Genomic DNA, 19,919 nt, shown 5'->3' with positions numbered 1-19,919 from the left:
CAAACAATACTGCACACATGTCAAGCTGTATTTCAGCACAGTGATGGGTGGTTTGTTGCATTGCACACAGCTGTTTTCTGAGGAACAAACTTCAGGGTGTAATATGAACAACTCAGGATTAAAAGCTAGGGCAGATTTGCTGGCTGTAGTTCTTAATTGTACACCCACTCCACAAAATGCAACAGCAGCTTTTTAAAGCCACAGAAAGCACTTTGTATCGATTCACTATCGCAAACATGAACTGAACGCCATGAATTTACCAGTTTTGGGGTCAACGGAGAAGTACGGTTGTCCATGTAGAACGCTGTAGACCACCCGTGCACTGTTTCCATATGTAGGGTCATCGGCGTCCGTCGCCGTCACTTGAAAAACTGATGTACCTGCAAAAAAATAAAAAATAAAGTTAATTTATAAAGGATATATAAATGCACTTAACCCTTTGACTGCCCGCTCTAGCAAACGGTAGACCATGTTTTGACTGTTTTAAATAATGAATGTTAAAGTCATTTAAAGAGTGATTGTTTTAAGTAATGGTTTACACACACAGCATTGTTGGTTTACAAACAAAGCAAACAAACCTAATCCTATTGCACTTCTACACTTGATTTTGGTTTTATTGTAAAAAAAAAAAAACAAATGAATTAAACAAGAAAACATGTTAAACGAGAATCTGAAATATTTTATGGCATACTTCAAAAAATATAGTATTCAAAAATGTTTTATTGTGATTATGTTTTAAGTAATTTGGTCGTACACTTCATATTTAAAGATTTTTCATAGTATATGTATTAAGTCTGAAACTTTTACCATAAACCGACATATACCATTTGGAAGAGGTGGATATTTAGAAATTATGGGATGTGTTGAAAAAAAAATGCATTGAGTGTGTTAATTAGCGACATTAGGAGTTAAGAAATGCAATCCAAAAAAAATCAATAAATCGGTATCACTTTATTTTGATGGTCCCTTTAACGCATTTTGTTGAATTTGAGTTACATTGCATGAACAAGCCAACTAATTCTCACTAGATTATAAGTAGACTGTAAGGTTAGGTTTGGGGTTAGTAAGGGTTGACACATACTTGCAAAAGTCTGTTAAAGGAGAAGTATCAGCAGATATTAAGCAGACAGTCTCCTAATGGCCCGTTTCCACTGAGTGGTGTGGTGCGGTAAGCTTTTATGGCCATTTCCACTGTCAAAAGGTACCTGAAAGTGAAGTGTACCGTACCACTTTTTGGTTACCTTTGCAAAGGGTACCTAGCCGGACTAAAGGGTACATGAAGGCGGAGCAAGATGAGCAGCTGAACGCTATTGGTTTATAGAGAAGCGTTACTCACTCGTGGAGCTAGCCAGAATGAAAACAAAGGAACCGTTATGTTTTAAATACACCGCCGAGACATTACAATAGTGAGCCATGGTTGACCCGAGCTCAACAAAGCTTGTCTTTGTCTTGATGTATAGCCACAAAAGCAAGAAGAACAAAATCTGCCGTGTCCTGTTTTTTTTTTTACGAGGCCGTCTAAAAGTGCAAACGATTTCACTTTTTCCAGGGAGCTCGCGATTGCTCGTGTGCACGTCTATATTTGAAATAACGAACTTCTTGAGCTGATGATAAAACCGTGCGCATGATAATTGAAGCGATTCCGACATCTGATCCTTTCATAAAAGGACAAACGCAAGAGTCAAGCTCGGAAAAACAAAGGAGAAGGCAGACAAAACACAAGAGCAAATTGTTTTAGCAACCTGAATCAAGAACAAACCACCATGTTTAACTATTATCATCACCTTTTGGACTATTATGAACTCGGAATGAAGGAATTAATTTCTAACAGAGGTTACATGTGCTGCTGAAGATTAAAGATTCAGATGAGAGGTTTGCACTGACTGTAGGATATATGTTGCGTGTTGTTTTTGAACCCAAATAAAGAGTAAATGTCTGCTGTGTGTAGTTTTTCTGTCGTTGGCAACATATCTGAGACTGCAGCTCTACACAAGACGTTTGGCCAGCGGAGAAATTAAAATGGCCGTGCCCAACTGAGTCTGGTTTCTCTCAAGGTTTTTTTTTCTTCACTTTCGCCAATTAGTGAAGTTTTTTTCCCTCTCCGCTGTCGCCACTGGCTTGCTAGTTTCGGGATCTGTAGTGCTGCGCATCGTTGGATTTGCTCTTCAGTGTTTGGACTCTCAGTAGTGATTATTAAACCACACTGAACTGAGCTAAACTGAACTGAACTTAAACACTACAAACTGAACTACACTGTTCCTATTTACTGTGACCCTTTATGTGAAGCTGCTTTGACACAATCTACATTGTATAAGCGCTATACAAATAAAGGTGAATTGAATTAAATTGAATTGAATATCGGTGACTGTAAGGGTCTGTATGTGTTCATATATGCTGCATTTATTTATTTATTTTATATAATTACAGACGTTACAGTAGGCTATTTCACATCATTGATCTGCAGTTATAATCAAATCATGTTCATAGAAAGGTTAGTAATGAACATTTATACACAAGCATTTATGTGTATAAAGCATCTGTTTTACGAGAAGTGCTTCTCATATATGTGAACGACCCGTACAGTTTTACTTTGACATTTCTTCAAGCGAGAATGAGAGCCACTGAAACTTTCTGACGTACACCTTGGTACTCTTTAGGCAGTGGAAATTCAAGCCTGATAAAGGTGACCCTTACCTACCCGTACTGTACCACTGAATTACGGCATTCATAATACTCAAATGAGAAGTAATTGGCATGTAGTTGCAATGCAACTTTTAGTCAACAAAATGTGCAATAAGAACCATCAAAAAAAAGTGTTACCTTTTTTTCTTGGTGGGGAAGTTAAAGGGTTAATGAGTTTATGTGGAAGTGTAATTCATTTTATTGCTTTAGCAGATTATCAAAATAAATTTTTATCTAAAACTGTATACATTATCAATTCTTACATTTCTTGGGAATCAAACCTATGACCTTGACATTGCTTCAGTATACAATAAAGCTTTTAATACATGTATGTAATTTATACATTATATTCTGTAGTTTTTAGACTAATAAATCATTCGTTCATTTTCTTTTCGGCTTTGTCCCTTTATTAATCAGGGGTTTCCACAGTGGAATGAACCGCCAACTTATCCAGCATGTTTTATGCTGTGGATGCCTTTCCAGCTGCAATTCAACACTGGGAAACACCCATACACACTCTTTCACACACATACACTACAGCCAATTTAGTCTATTCAATTCAACTATACCGCATGTCTTTGGACTGTGGGGAAACCAGAGCACCTAGAGGAAACCCACGTGAACATGGGGAGAACATGCAAACTCCACATAAAATGCAAACTGGCCCAGCGGAGGCTTGAACCAGCGTCCTTCTTGCTAACCTTTTTGTTATAATGGCTTTGAGACAAGAGCTATGTTAGTATTTTATTTGATTTTTATTTCGTCCGGCATTTTATTTGATTATTTTAGTTGATTAGTATTCAATTACTATTCTATTTGAATTGAATAATTTGAATTCATTCATTCAGTTCGTTTGGTTTTGTTTTGTACACATCACGCATTCTTCAAAGTCCTTCCCTCAAGCACCAGGAGAGTTTCTCCACTGTTTCTGCTCAGACTAAGTCAACAAAGATTAAAGACGGGCTGGAAATGCAGTTGTGTGCTTTGTAATCTCTCTCTGTGTCTTTTAAGCCCTCTCATTCCCCGCTCTGTCTTTGCTCATTTCAGCCATGTGCTCACAGTCTGTCTTTCTTGCATTCATTTTTTTTTTATTTCTTCCTTCAGCTGACAGCAGATCTCTCATTGCTGGCTTTGGCTCGGGTCACATTTCTCATCGGCTCTTGTTCTTGCTCACTTTCATCACAGCTCGCCGGGTTCAATCCATCCATCTGCATTGTGTGCTGCTGACTTACTGCAAACACCACACAACATTTAATGCACTTTTTGAAGGCTGAGGCGTAAAATAGGATTATGGAGGCAGAATCTTGAATTTCCTTCTTTATCTTTCTCATTTTCCTCCCAGTGTTAAATTGTCTCTCCCTACTGAGGAGAAATCAACAATACTTCTTTTGTCTGGTTTTCAAGTATTCTATCTATCTATCTATCTATCTATCTATCTATCTATCTATCTATCTATCTATCTATCTATCTATCTATCTATCTATCTATCTATCTATCTATCTATCTATCTATCTATCTATCTATCTATCTATCTGTCTATCTGTCTATCTTTCTGTCTATACATTCAATCTTAGTGCTTTTTATAATGTTTTCTGTTCAGTGCATGATTTCTTTTAAGCAAGATGTTTGGGAAGGACTTATTAACATGCCATATATAATACATTATATAACACTTTACAATAAGGTTGCATTAATTAAGGTTAGTTAATGCATTCACTAACATGAACAAACAGTAAACAATACATTTATTACAGTATTTATTCATGTTTGTCAACTTTAGATAATGGAAATAAAGTTGTTCATTGTTAGTTCATGTTAATGCATAGTGCATTAATTAATGTTAACAAGCATGAATGGAGTATTGTCCATTACTAGTTTAGGTTAGAAAATAGATGAACATGCATTAACTAATAAAAAAAAATATTTTATTTTATTATTTTTTTTATATTTATTTATTATTATTATTATTATTATTATTAATCTATCTATCTATCTATCTATCTATCTATCTATCTATCTATCTATCTATCTATCTATCTATCTATCTATCTATCTATCTATCTATCTATCTATCTATCTATCTATCTATCTGTCTATCTTTCTGTCTATACATTCAATCTTAGTGCTTTTTATAATGTTTTCTGTTCAGTGCATGATTTCTTTTAAGCAAGATGTTTGGGAAGGACTTATTAACATGCCATATATAATACATTATATAACACTTTACAATAAGGTTGCATTAATTAAGGTTAGTTAATGCATTCACTAACATGAACAAACAGTAAACAATACATTTATTACAGTATTTATTCATGTTTGTCAACTTTAGATAATGGAAATAAAGTTGTTCATTGTTAGTTCATGTTAATGCATAGTGCATTAATTAATGTTAACAGGCATGAATGGAGTATTATCCATTACTAGTTCAGGTTAGAAAATAGATGAACATGCATTAACTAATGAAAAATATTATTATTATTATTATTATTATTATTATTATTATTATTATTATTATTATTATTATTATTAATATTATTATTATTATTATTATTATTATTATTATTATTATTATTATTATTATAAAGTGTAAGTAAAGAACTAGACTTTAATATATTTTAAAATTACAAAACAAAATCAAACAGACAAAATAATTAGGTATATTAAACATTTGTAATTTTTTTATTCTACAAAATTTTAAATAAAATAATATAATAAATAAAAATAATAAACAAAGTAAAAATAATCAAATTAAATTAAAATAAATAAATAAATAAAATATAAGTGTTGCATTTGTCTCAAAGCCAATGGCATGTAAATCACTAATTCCTCTTTGATGTTTTAAACAATTCAAGTTTTTAAAACAACATTTATTTATGGTTTTTATTATATTCATTATGAAACAGCAGTTGATGTAAAATAAAATACAATAGTAAACAAATGTTTTGTCTTAAAGCAAACGTAATCAACAAATATAGTTAGTGTAATTCAAAACTACCAATTTACCATTCGAACTACACTATTTTACTCAGTATTTAAGAGTAACGTGCATTTCCATGTGCATGCAATTCCACAAATGTCCCTTGTTTTTACATTGCAATTGTTTCCTATTAATAAAATTGTTTATTATTGTTTATTATTATTATTATTATTATTATTATTATTATTATTATTATTATTATTATTATTATTATTATTAACCCTTTGTTGCACAATATCTAAAGGGATATGATTATTACTATTATTAGTAATAATAATAATAATAATAATAATAATAATAATAATAATAATAATAATAGCACTATCGCCTCATTGTAAGAAGGTCACTGGTTTGAGTCCCAGGTGGATCAGTTTGCATGTTCTCCCCGTGTTCACGTGAGAGTTGATTTAAATAAGTGTATGTGTGTGAATGAGTGTGTATGGGTGTTTCCCAGTGCTGGGTTGAATAATAATAATGATAATAATAATAATAATAATAATAGTATTATTATTATTATTAATAATAATAATAATAATAATAATAATAATAATAATAATAATAATAATAATAATAGCACTATAGCCTCATTGAAAGAAGGTCGCTGGTTTGAGTCCCAGGTGGATCAGTTTGCATGTTCTCCCCATGTTCACGTGACAGGTGAATTAAATAAATGTATGTGTGTGAATGAGTGTGTATGGGTGCTTCCCAGTGCTGGGTTGAATAATAATAATAAAAATAATAATAAAAATAAATAAATAAATAAATAAAACTAATAATAATAATATAAAAACTAAATAAATATGAAAAGCAGAGAATATAAAAATAAAATTTGATGTAACAAATATAATACACTACTCATTATGAACTCTTCCTTTTTCTTCCTCCATCGATTACTTTGTTCCTTATTTTAATAAAAATCGAACAAAAAAAATGTGTTTATGCTTTAAAAAATGCCAATAGAATAAGAAAAGCAAAACTTTTCCCCCAAGACCCACTATCTAAACAAAAGTCTTACACGGTTTTAGTTTAAATGCATCTTGTTTTATGAATGTCTAAACAATTTCCCTCAGAAGAAAAGACACATGCTTTGCCTATTTCTCTAGTATGGAGACCCAGCTGTAGTCAAGTTGAAAACGTGTACTTTCAAAAGCTTTTCAATTGTGCTCATCAGCACTCAGCTTAATGCGCACTAAGGAGACCGCGTCCACTATTTTCTGCATAGTTCAACAGCAGAAAGACCTGATAGCCGCAATTACTGTCAGCGCACCAGATAAGTGTAATTTCGGTTAATCCTGCAGCTTCGGTGGGTTAAAATGAGTTATCACTGGCCTCTGTGTAGCGGATCCAGCCCTCAGCTTCACTACAAACATTTCTATCAGAGTCTGGCAGCGGCTGAAAACCTGCTGAAACAGCTTGTCTGGAGTTTCTGACGAGTGTGTCTCTCAGGGCCAGTGTGTGTATGTGTGTGTGGGTAATATCTCATAAAGATATTGAGTTTACAAGCTCCCAATCAAAATCTGAACCATAAAGAAAATTTAGTAAAACTGCAACGCCAGCGTTTGGGCCAGTAAGTGGGAAGCTGAGTAATATTTATAAGTCAATACTGATTTTCTGCTGTTTAACGTGCCTATAACACATTCAGCAGACCACTTTAACTATTTTATCACACACTTTGCTGCTGGAAAAAACTGGCTTACATCAGCATGGATTTTCTGGCGGGTTTGGTGCAATTTTTTGTACTTAATTGAGTTGCTTTTCAGTTGGAATAACCAAAAAACTCTTCAAAAAACCTTTATAAAGGTCTCATGATGTATTTATTAGTGGTGTATTGGATCACAAATCTCACGGTTCAGATCATACTATGGTTTTTTAGTCACGGATCAGACTATTTTTCACATCAGCAAAAAAGGGGAGGAGACGAATGTTATTTGCTTTCCATTTATTACAGAAACAGTACTGCAATATCCATTCATTCATTTTCTTTTCGCCTTAGTACCTTTATTAATCAGGGGTTGCCACAGCGGAATGAACCGCCAACTTATCCAGCATAAGTTTTACGCAGCGGATGCCTTCCAGCTGCAACCCATCACTGGGAAACATTCATACACACTCATTCACTACAGACAATTTAGCCAACCCAATTCACCTATACCTCATATCTTTGGGCTTGTGGTGAAAACTGGAGCACCTGGAGGAAACCCACGCGAACACGGGGAGAACATGCAAACTCCACATAGAAATGCCAACTGACCCAGCCGAGGCTCGAACCAGTGACCTACTTGCTGTGAGGCAAACGTGCTACCCACTGCGCCACGGTGCAGCCCAGTACTGCAATAAACGTTTGGTTTTAACAAAGCTTAAAACCTGTAAATTTATTAAAAACAAAATGAAGAAATAATCAGCTGAATAAACATAAATTGTAAAATATTCAGTACTGTGAAAAATTCACTGTTACTACTGTCAACGCCACTGATAACGCTAAATGTAGAAATCTAACAATATAATTTGTACAACCCATATTTATTTTTAGTCTCATTTTTAATAAATGATGTGTCATTTTCGAAGGACTATTCAGTGGCATATTTTTGATGACTGGTTGTCGCCACCTATTGGTTAAATAATGTAAATGCTGTCTACAACTTTCATTTTTGAGTGTCGAGCTAACCCTGTATAGCCGCATGTATATCATATTTGATACATAAATTCCCTATATAATATCAACCTGATCAATAATTTGTTTAAAAACATGTTGTATGAATTCATAAAAGGTAACAGGTCAAAACACAGTGAAAAACTGCCTGAAATGTTCTCTGTTGTCAAAATTTCCAGAGCAAAATAAATTTTTTGCAATTAAAATTTACTTAGAAAATTTGAATTTTCTGCCTGTTATTTTGATATCTTACAGGGTTAAATGCATATGACAGTGATTTTAATCCATGGGTGTCCAAACTCAGTAATGGAGGGCTGGTGTCCTTCTAAGTTTAATTCCAGCCCCAATCAAGCTCTTAAAAGGCTTTCTAGAAACGTGTGCTGGTGTGTTGAGGCAAGTTGGAGCTAAAATGTGCTGGACACCGGCCCTCCAGGACCGATTTGGGCAACCTGTTTAAATCTTTACCATAAACATCAGTGATCTTATCTAAACTATAAACCATTATCCCAGTACTTCTGTGTTATTTGATTGTTTGTATCTTCATGACTAACTCAAAGGACTAAAGACTCAATCTCTTTATTGATTTTTGTGTTTTTTAAACACAGATTTGAATGCAGCAATTCGATTAATAAACATGCATATCACTATCATTTATAACTTATGTTGCGTGGGTGTTGAGATCCTGATATTTTAATGATTGTGCAATTTACACTGTATGCATTAATGCAGAATAAAAAGAAGTGACAGAAAAGACCTTTAATAACCTAAGATACCGGTCATATCCCAAATAACCTACCACAACTTCTTCTGTCATCATTATATTTTACAGGAAAGCCTTAATGCTTTCATACATGCAATTTGAATAATGCAAGAGAGGCGATCTCTTTGCGATCGCAGCAAATTTAGGATTAATCAACAAGTAAAAAACTAAATGTATTAATCTGTGGGTGACGTGTCCCGAAACTTGGGTTGTGATCCATACAAATCACAGATCAACCGTGATCTGCAACACCCCTATTATTTATGTAATGTGCATTACTGTAATGGTGGATTTATTCACTTTTTTACATTTTAAAATGATAAATAAGACAAAACAGAGCTTCTGTTCTGCTGTGTTTATTAAATGGTTACATTTTTTTAAAACTGTATTATCAAATGTTGCTAAATTGCACTGTAAAATGTGTGTCAGCCACTACATTACCAAACCCAAAAAATCCTTTAAATAAACAAACTAATCAATCAATCAATCAATCAATAACAAACTGTTACATAGGGTCAGGGACAATAAAAGTGAGGATCTACGTGCAGTTTGTTTAGAGAATAGTCAGGCCGGCAATGGTCAAAGAGGTACAAACTAGAGCATGAGGGTAATACAAAGAGCTTAAAAGCCGAATGGTCAGGACATACGGCAAAACAACATAAACGATAAACAAAAAAAACTTTTCAAAAACGTGGGAAGGTCAGACAAGGATAATGCTTAGAAATGTTCACAGAAAAAACAAGATTCAGCCATGTGTGTTTGAATGTGAAGTGTAAATATTGTCTGTGTAATCAGTCTTCATGAGCCATCACTGTGTGCAAGCAATCAGGGGTAACCGAAACTGTTGTGTGTGAGCTGACTGATGGGATATGTAGTTTGTTAAAGTGGCATATGTGTAGTTCTCCAGCTCTCTGCAAATGCTGGATAGCTGGTTCTCGTAACATAAACAAATATACAAACAATCAATAATAATAATTTCTTATATTTTACAATGCTGATGCTATAATGTTTTTTTCATTATTACACTATTTTAAGAATTGCCATAATCAATTAAGTTAATTATTTAACATTTTACGCTTGTAAAATATATTTTTTTATTTATTTCTGCTAAATAACACATACATATGATTCTCTTTTGAATAATCACCTTTGTTAATCTTCATTTAACTTAAAAAAAATATCACTCAACACAATTACTAAACCTGCTGTACACTCACAGGCCACTTTATTAGGTACACCTGTCCAACTGTTCGTTAATGCAAACAAACATCAACAACATGAAAGCATGGATCCATCCTGCCTTGTATTAACAGTTCAGGCTTGTAGTGGTGTTGTAATGGTGTGGGGGATATTTTCTTGGCACACTTTGGGCCCATTAGTACCAATTGAGCATTTTGTCAATGCCACAGCCTGTTGACCTGAGTATTGTTGCTGACCATGTCCATCCCTTTATGACCACAGTGTACCCATCTTCTGATGGCTACTTCAAGCAGGATAACGCGCCATGTCATAAAGCTCAAATCATCTCAGACTGGTTTCTTGAACATGACAATGAGTTCACTGTACTCAAATGGCCTCCACAGTCACCAGATCTCAATTCATTAGAGCAACTTTGTGATGTGGTGGAACGGGAGATTAGCATCATGGATGTGCAGCCGACAAATCTGCAGCAACTGTGTGATGCTATCATGTCAATATGGACCAAAATCTCTGAGGAATATTTCCAGCACCTTGTTGAATCTATGCCATTAAGGATTGAGACAGTTCTGAAGGCAAAAGGGGGTCCAACCTGCTACTAGTAAGGTGTACCTAATAAAGTGGCCGGTGAGTGTATGTAACAATGTGTGGAGAAATGTGTGTGTTTATTCATCTACTCTACCTTCTGGTGTGCCTCAGGGCTCAGTACATGAACCTCATCTCTTCTCTGTCTACATTGCATCACAAAAATCTGTCTTTCAGAAACATGGCTTTTTATATTATTGCTAATTAAGCTGATATTAAAATATATATATGTTTAATTACAATAATAAATATTACAATTCAATTATCAACATACAGCAAATACACTAGAATCTTGGTAGAGAGTCTTTGCATGGGCAACCAGTTATAATTTCACTCATAAATAAATAAGATTAACCTAGTTAAACATTTAACAGTGTTCAATGCCTAACAAAGAGCCTTCCGTTCCACACATTTTTAATGCTAATAGGAACACTATTATGCAACACTGGCCATGATATACATGACAAATGACGGCAGGATGCAGTAATGGTGGTGTTATCAGATCCTCCAGTCTCTCATAGCAAAAAGATCTAACTCTAAATCATGCAGTCAGTCACTTGAGAGAAACCATCAACACACACTCACATTCAGAGCATTATTGACAGCGGTGGACAAGAGCACAAGTGTGAGTCCAGACGGTTCTCAGATGCCTACAGATAAACGCCTCCAAACACACAAACAGGAGGAAACAGGACTAATTATTCATTTGCCTCTTCCTCTGTCGAACCTTGTTACCAGCGAGTCTCTTCTCCTTGTTTCTCATCAATACTAATCGACTGAGCAAGTGTTCCTACAGCCGAGGTGATGCTGCGCTGGTCAACAGACTTCGGCTTTTCTGGTTAGTCTTATATTATCATGAGCGATGCTTTTGAAACAGGTTGCACGAAGAGTTGGTTTCCCTGTGGAAAGGTAGTTGGTGCTAATCCCAGTGTGAATGCTTTGTTTACTTTGATTCAATCGAAATAAACATGTTTACCAAAACAAAAAAAAATACAGAAATGAAGTCCCTATACAGTGGAAATCTGGAGATGAGTTAATTAACGGTGAACAACGATGTGTTTGCTATATGTAGCCTTTGGGGGAAAAACAAAACAAAACAAAACAAAAAAAAACAGTAATGAGCATTTTTGTGTTGTTTATATGGACATATACTGTACATAGAAATATCTAAAACAATATACTGTATATGCTGTATAGTCTTTCATATGTGCCTGCACAAATACTAGTTTAAATCTGTTTGTTCGTGTGTAGTGTGTGTACAATACGTTAACTTAATGGCATTAATGGTTTTAAGCAGATACACATTTAGAACTATGTATGTACTGTATTTACATGCACGCTTGCATGCACACACAGACATGTGAACTTAAGACTTCAAATAAGTAGTTTTTTATTTAAGTTCAACTTTAATTTGGATGGATGGGTGGAAGTATGAATGGAAGTATGGATGGATGGATGGATGGATGGATGGATGGATGGATGTATGGATGGAAGTATGAATGGATGAAAGTATGTATGGATGGAAGTATGAATGGATGGAAGTATGAATGGATGAAAGTATGTATGGATGGATGGATGGATGGAAGGAAGTATGGATATACAGTGTAAGTCAGAATTATTACCCCCCCCTGAATTATTAGCCCCCCCCTGTTGTTTATTTTTTTCCCAATTTCTGTTTAACATTTATAAATATAATAGTTTTATAACTCATCTCTAATAACTGATTTATTTTATCTTTGCCATGATGACAGTAAACAATATTTGACAAGATATTTTTCAAGAAACTTCTATACAGCTTAAAGTGACATTTAAAGGCTTAACTAGGTTAAGTAGGTTAACTAGGCAGGGTGGTTTGGATGGTTTGTTCTGTAGACTATCGAAAAAATATATAGTTTAAAGGGGCTAATTGTCTTGACCTTAAAATGGTTTTAAAAGACTTTTTCCATAAGAAAAAATATTATCAGACATGCTGTGAAAACTTCTTTGCTCTGTTAAACATCATTTGGGAAATATTTAAAAAAGAAGAAAAAAATCTAAGGGGGGCTAATAATTCTGACTTCAACTGTATGTATGTATGCATGTATGGAATGATGGATGGATGGATGGATGGATGGATGGATGGATAGATGGAAGTATTGACGGAAGTATGGATGAAAGTATGGACGGATGGAAGAATGGATGCAAGTATGGATGGAAGCATGGATAGAAGTATGGATGGATGGAAGGATAGATGGATGAATAGCTGGATGGATGGATGGATGGATGGAAGTATTGATGGAAGTATGGATGAAAGTATGGATGGATAGAAGTATGGATGGATGGATGTATGGATGGAAGTATGGATGGATGGAAGTATGGATGGATGGAAGCATGGATGGATGGATGGAAGTATGAATGTAAGTATGGATGAATGGAAGGATGGGTGGATGGATGATGTATATTCATAGATGATGGATGGATGGACGGACGGACAGATGGATGGATGGATACTGTAACTAACAGAAATCAAGTGAAATGTGACAATGGCGGTGGTGATGACATGGAGATAGAACCATAGTTGGTTAAGCAGGCAAGATTCAGAAAAAAACAGTCCATCCAACAAGGCAGTCAAGGCAAAATCAGTCATCCAAAAAGCAGTAGTCAATGGGAAACCACTCGGTAAGGCTGCAGATACTAGCAATACTTCACAGTGGCTGTTTCTCAATTCCAAGAACGCAGAGAACGGACTTGCAGTCTTGTGGAGACCGGTCTTGCCAGGGCACCTCGAAAGAACGAACCAACTCGTTTAACAGTGAGAACAGAGAACGCGTCCTCTGAGAAATGAGATGCTGCGTTCTTCCTGATGGTCACATGACCTTCACGCATTTTTAATGGAAAATTATTTAAACATTACAGCATGCATACAGCGATTTATTGTTTTCCTCTTTTCAAAATATATACTATGCATAAAGACTTTACATATACTGTATACATTGCACAATATAAATAAAACAGATTTTAATACAAACGTCAGCAAATAAACACCCTTAATGTGTTTATTCCTTTATTAAATTTTCATGTTAATGTTTACTTTCACCGTCTCATTTAGGGAAACTCCTGGGGTAAATAAGTTATATCTCTGAACTTTAATAATAAATCTATATAAAATACTGTGCTTCCCACCTCCAGTCGCAATGACTTCTGGGACTTCTACAGCGAGTCTAGTGCTCAAGTCTGCATCCATGCATCCTCGATATCAGGATCACATCCGGGAAGTTTCACGCATCCTCCGTTCTTCCGGTCTTGAGTTTTGGAACTGAACTTTGGCAGTTGATGATGACGGTACACGAGAACACGAGTACACGGGGAGGCAAGATTGCTGAAGAACGCACATTGAGAAACAGCCATTAAGTGTTTGGTGTGGCCAGGTTAATATGGCCATCAAACAGGAAGTAACCAATGAAGAACTGGCAGTCAGAATACAGGTGAAGGCTCCCTCTGCTGGCTGAATGAATGGTTACTAGTCCTATTTGGTACAATAACTGACATAAGTTATTTAAGTAAATGAATAAACAATCAAATAAAACTAAATCAATTTATTTCTGGTAAATGTCACACACATATTTATTTTTTTTTCTTTTTAATATCTCCCAGTTAATCTTAATTTAACTTAAAAAATACACAACAGAATTACTGAAACTACTGTATATAACTACGAGTATAGAAATGCTTTTTCCCAACACCTCTAGCTGCTGGTATGCCTCAGGGCTCAGTACATGAACCTCTTCTCTGTCTGCATGGTATCACTAGGATCTGTCTTTCAGAAACACGGCTTCTCATTTTACTGCTATACTGAAGATGCTCAATGCTACCAGACAAGAGAGACCTTCAACTCAACCTTGCCAAGACATAAACTTTTGCAACGTGTACTGCATCAAACTAGCTGGGCTTCTATTGGCCACATCTGTAAGTCACTTTATACAAATATCACAGATTTTTGATTGAATGTAAATAATCAGACAAATGGAGCCTGACTGTCGGGAGACCACAGAATTATTGTTGGGTCTGGTCCCATTTAAGTGAGAGCGATGAGAGAAATTAGCATAGGACTTAGGTTAATAAACAAAGATACAATACACAATGAGTGATCCATGTTGTTCTGCTCAAATTATCTGTGTAAATTGAATTTATAACTGATTCTTTCCTGTTCCCAATGAGGGGAGATTGTTTAATCTTACTTTTGTATCATTTTTGTGAAGTTTGGGTTGCTTATTGAGAGTGCTACGTGTACAACACCTAATGTCACAGGCATATCACCCTGCAGGGCAAGGTCGGTTACTCACTGAAGCTAAGCAGGGCTGAGCCTGGTCAGTAACTGGATGGACGACCACATGGGTTGCTGCTGGAAGTGGTGTTAGTGAGGCCAGCAGGGGGCACTCAACCTGTATTCTGTGTGAGTCCTGATGCCCCATCTACTGATTTCATGCAGCCGCCATTTTAAACGGGAAGAAACCCGGATGTATCGCCTGAGTCACACAGGAATGTTGGGTACCTGGCTGTATATCTTATCAGCGAAGAGAAAGTGATACAAATTTATATTTTTACCACCTTCCGAGTTACTCAAAGGTCTGTTCTGAATGAATAGTGAAAATAAAAAGGGATACTGGACCTCATTTTCAGCTAAGTTAAAGGGAAATGGCACTAGTTAGCAGTGTTAGGGCAGTAGCGTCGCTACTACTAGCTTAACTACATTTCTCAGTAGCGATGGTGGTAGCGTCGCTACTTTATAAATCCAATAGCTTTTCAGTAGCGAAGCTATTTTTTTTAGTCAAGTAGCGCAGTAGTGTCAACACAAGCTACATTTACAGATCGCAGTTCAAGTTGTGAGGCTAGTGTCTACACGATAAGGTAAATCCATATGATGGCAAGAATGACGATCTCTTCTTCTTCCTGTTTTACGATGGTTGACAACAAACGTTTTGGTGCGCTACTGCTACCTATCACTCTGGTTGGTGATGTCGCAAATCAATCATTAGGGCTGACACGAGAAACTTGCTTGATGGAAAGATGGAAGGATATATATTTATATTTCTCTCTCTCTCTCTCTCTCTCTCTCTATATATATATATATATATATATATATATATATATATATATATATATATATATATATGTGTCTGTAATCTTCCGCAGCACACGTAGCCTCTGTTAGACAGTAATTCCGTCAATCTGAGTTCATAATAGTCAAAAATGTGAAGATAATAAGTTAGTTATACATGGCATTTTGTTCATGTTTGCTGAAAAAATAATGTGCTCCTTTTTTTCCGGCTTCTCCTTTGTTTCTTCACGCTTCACTCTCGCGTTTGTCAGTGTCTGACAGGATCGGGTTTTAAAAGCACATCAATAATCAAGCGCAGGTAATTATCATCAGCTCAAGAAGTTTGTTATTTCAGATATAATGTTAGACGCGCGCGAGCCCTAGCAAGAAAGCGAAACCGCTCGCGCCTCAGACTGCCTCGTAAAAAAACTACGGGGCACAGGGTAAATCTGCTCTTCTTCTTGGCTTTGTGGCTGTTTATCAAGACGACGACAAGGTTTGTTTGAGCCCAGGTCGACCATGGCTCGTTATTATATGTATAAATTATTCCGCTGTAATGTCTCGGCTCGTCGGCTGTGTATTTCAAACATGGCGGGTTTTTTGTTTTCATTCTGGCTTGTTGCGTAAGCGAATGACGTATCTCTGTAAACCAATAGCGTTCAGCTGCGCGTCTAGCTCCGCCTTTTGGTACCCTTTCTCGTCTTTGGTACCCTTTCGAAAGGGTGCCGAAAAAGTGGTACGGTACGGTTCGGTTCGGTACGCTTTTTGACAGTGGAAACGGCTATAAAAGCGTACCAAACCAAACCGAACCGTACCGTAAGTAGACCGTAAGGCCATAAGTAGATTAACGTAAATTAACTTTGTAATCTATTTGCCCTTTGTTTTCTTTGTTTGCAGTTTGACCAGACACACAATTCACAAACTCTGCAAAGTTCATAAATGTGCACACCACATGACAATTTCTAAACATCATGCATTTCTGAGTGTGCCTCACACAGGTGAGTGGGCTTGACAAACCACATGTAGAAAAAACACCCTTTCATCTCTCTGTCATTTTAACCAATATTTACATCATTTTTTTTACATTTGCACCAGACACTTTCTTAACGTCACTTAATATCTCCTGTGACACAGTGGTGAGTGGGCTTGACAAACCACCTGTAGAAAACACACTCTTTCATCTCTCTGTCATTTTAACTGACACTTGCACTCGTTTTGCACCAAAAACTTTCTTAACAGTCACTTAATATCTCTTAATATACATTGTGAGTGGTGAAACAGGTGAGTGGGCTTGACAAACCACCAGTAGAAAACACACTTTCATCTCTCTGTCATTTTAACTGACACTTGCACTAGTTTTGCACCAAACTCTTTCTGACAGTCACTTAATATCTCCTAAAGTACATTGTGAGTGGTGCTTGACAAACCACCTGTAGAATCACTCTTCTCTCTCTCTCACTTAAGAATCTAGCATTTAATTCTATGAGCACAAACAGTTCCTTTGTACAATTAGCACTTCTTGTGTTTGTTGCCTTTTCCTGTTGAATCACCGAACGCCTCCTCAATTGTAAGTCATCACTTTAAACAAAAGCATCTGCTAAATGACTAAATGTAAATGTTTACCAATGACGTACTTCAACCCTGTTTTATTGCAATAACTAAATCCCGTGAGTTCTGCATAAGGGAATTAAAAGAACGCAACAAATTGAATGCTATATTTATTGGTAACAATCATAACACCAGAGCAGTACTTGAAATTCAGAGCTACAGACCAAGCAGACCGGATTCATCCAGTTTGTATGTTTGCAAACAAGAGGAGCGAATCTATCCGATGAGACTGATATATCCTATAAAGGAGTATCACCTTGTGAGAAAACTAATCTGTGTTGGTCAAGTGGACAGCACGGCTCTGACATAACAGCGGCGTTGCTCTCCAAGACATCTATAATTGGGATTTTGAACCCACTCTGCGCATGAATCGCCAACAGTAATGGACAACAGCCAGGCAATAATAGACTCCTTCAGCATTGATTGCAGCTGGTCTTCAAATCTTGCGATACTGCAGATCAGTGTACGTGCTTTAGTTGCTATGGCAACATCCAATTGGGACCTAAATAAACAATAAACAAAGCTTTCTAAACCCACAGGCCATAATCTCACAAAGAAGTGTTTCGTGCTGCCAGGATAAGGAGAAATATTTCATTTGTACATGCGAAGCCGGGAACATAGCCTTCAAAGAGAGACAAAAAATCTATCTGGCATGGATGAGAATGAGAATGAGAACATGCAATGGCATGGCTGGTACTGTTGTCATGATGCTGGAATTTATAAGATCAATATGATACTATAAAAGATTTAGATGCTACATAATATTTTTGATAACACAGGAAAATATTGCCAAACTGCATTAATTCAATTTAAAATATTTATGCATGTATTTAATTTGCTAGATTTCAAACCTCAAGCATGGGTTAATGTTAAGACTATTTGCTTATTACAGGCTATAGTTGTTGAACACATTTTTTATACTATGCCTAAAATAAAATAAATAAATAATGAAGCAAAACATAATTTCCACTGGCCCAGATATTAAAATAAAATAAAATAAAATAAAATAAAATAAAATAAAATAAAATAAAATAAAATAAAATAAAATAAAATAAAATAAAATAAAATAAAATAAAATAAAATAAAATAAAATAAAATAAAATAAAAAAACAGCAAAACAAAATTGCCATTGGCCCAGCTAAAAACAAAACAAAACTAAACAAAACAATAAACTAAACTAAACTAAACTAAAAAATAAAATAATGAAACAGCAAAACAAAATTGCCACTGGCCCAGCTAAAAAATAAAAACAATAAACTAAACTAAACTAAACTAAACTAAACTAAACTAAACTAAACTAAACTAAACTAAACTAAAATAAACTAAACTAAAATAAAATAAAATAAATTAAAATAAAAAAACAGCAAAACAAAATTGCCATTGGCCCAGCTAAAAACAAAACAAAACTAAACAAAACAATAAACTAAACTAAACTAAAAAATAAAATAATAAAACAGCAAAACAAAATTGCCACTGGCCCAGCTAAAAATAAAAACAATAAACTAAACTAAAGTAAACTAAACTAAACTAAACTAAACTAAACTAAACTAAACTAAACTAAACTAAACTAAACTAAACTAAACTAAACTAAACTAAACTAAACTAAACTAAACTAAAATAAAAAAAAATAAATAAAAAAAAAAGAAAAAAGAACAAAAAAGAAAAAAAAAAAGAACAAAACAAAACAAAAAACAAAGCCAAGCAAAGCAAAGCAAAGCAAAGCAAAGCAAAGCAAAGCAAAGCAAAGCAAAGCAAAGCAAAGCAAAGCAAAGCAAAGCAAAGCAAAACAAAACAAAACAAAACTGTCCCAGCTAAAATAAAAAAAATAATAATAATAAAAATAAAAATAAAATTAAAATAAAATTAAAATAAAATAAAATAAAATAAAATAAAATAAAATAAAATAAAATAAAATAAAATAAAATAAAATAAAATAAAATAAAATAAAATAAAATAAAATAAAATAAAAAAAGAAAAAAGAACAAAACAAAACAAAACAAAAAACAAAGCCAAGCAAAGCAAAGCAAAGCCAAGCAAAGCAAAGCAAAGCAAAGCAAAGCAAAGCAAAGCAAAGCAAAGCAAAGCAAAGCAAAGCAAAGCAAAGCAAAGCAAAGCAAAGCAAAGCAAAGCAAAGCAAACCAAAGCAAAACAAAACAAAACAAAACAAACAAAACAAAACAAAACAAAACAAAACTGTCCCAGCTAAAATAAAATAAAATAAAATAAAATAAAATAAAATAAAATAAAATAAAATAAATTAAAATAAAATAAAATAAAATAAAATAAAATAAATAAAATAAAATAAAATAAAATAAAATAAAATAAAATAAAATAAAATAAAATAAAATAAAATAAAATAAAATTGGCCAAGCTAAAATAATAA

At 34.6% G+C, this 19,919-nt stretch overlaps 1 protein-coding gene across 1 annotated transcript in view; it reads right to left on the bottom strand.

Annotated features, from left to right (window-relative positions):
* The window catches only part of LOC130238114 (cadherin-18), a 212,553-nt gene that overhangs the window by 94,216 nt on the left and 98,418 nt on the right, over positions 1-19,919 (bottom strand). The window contains 1 exon segment of the mRNA XM_056469021.1: positions 261-380. Coding sequence (XP_056324996.1) covers positions 261-380 — 120 coding nt within the window.

The sequence above is a fragment of the Danio aesculapii genome, chromosome 12 (assembly GCF_903798145.1).
Source record: "Danio aesculapii chromosome 12, fDanAes4.1, whole genome shotgun sequence".
Taxonomy (NCBI): Eukaryota; Metazoa; Chordata; class Actinopteri; order Cypriniformes; family Danionidae; genus Danio; species Danio aesculapii.
This window is presented reverse-complemented; position numbering and strand designations above follow the sequence as displayed.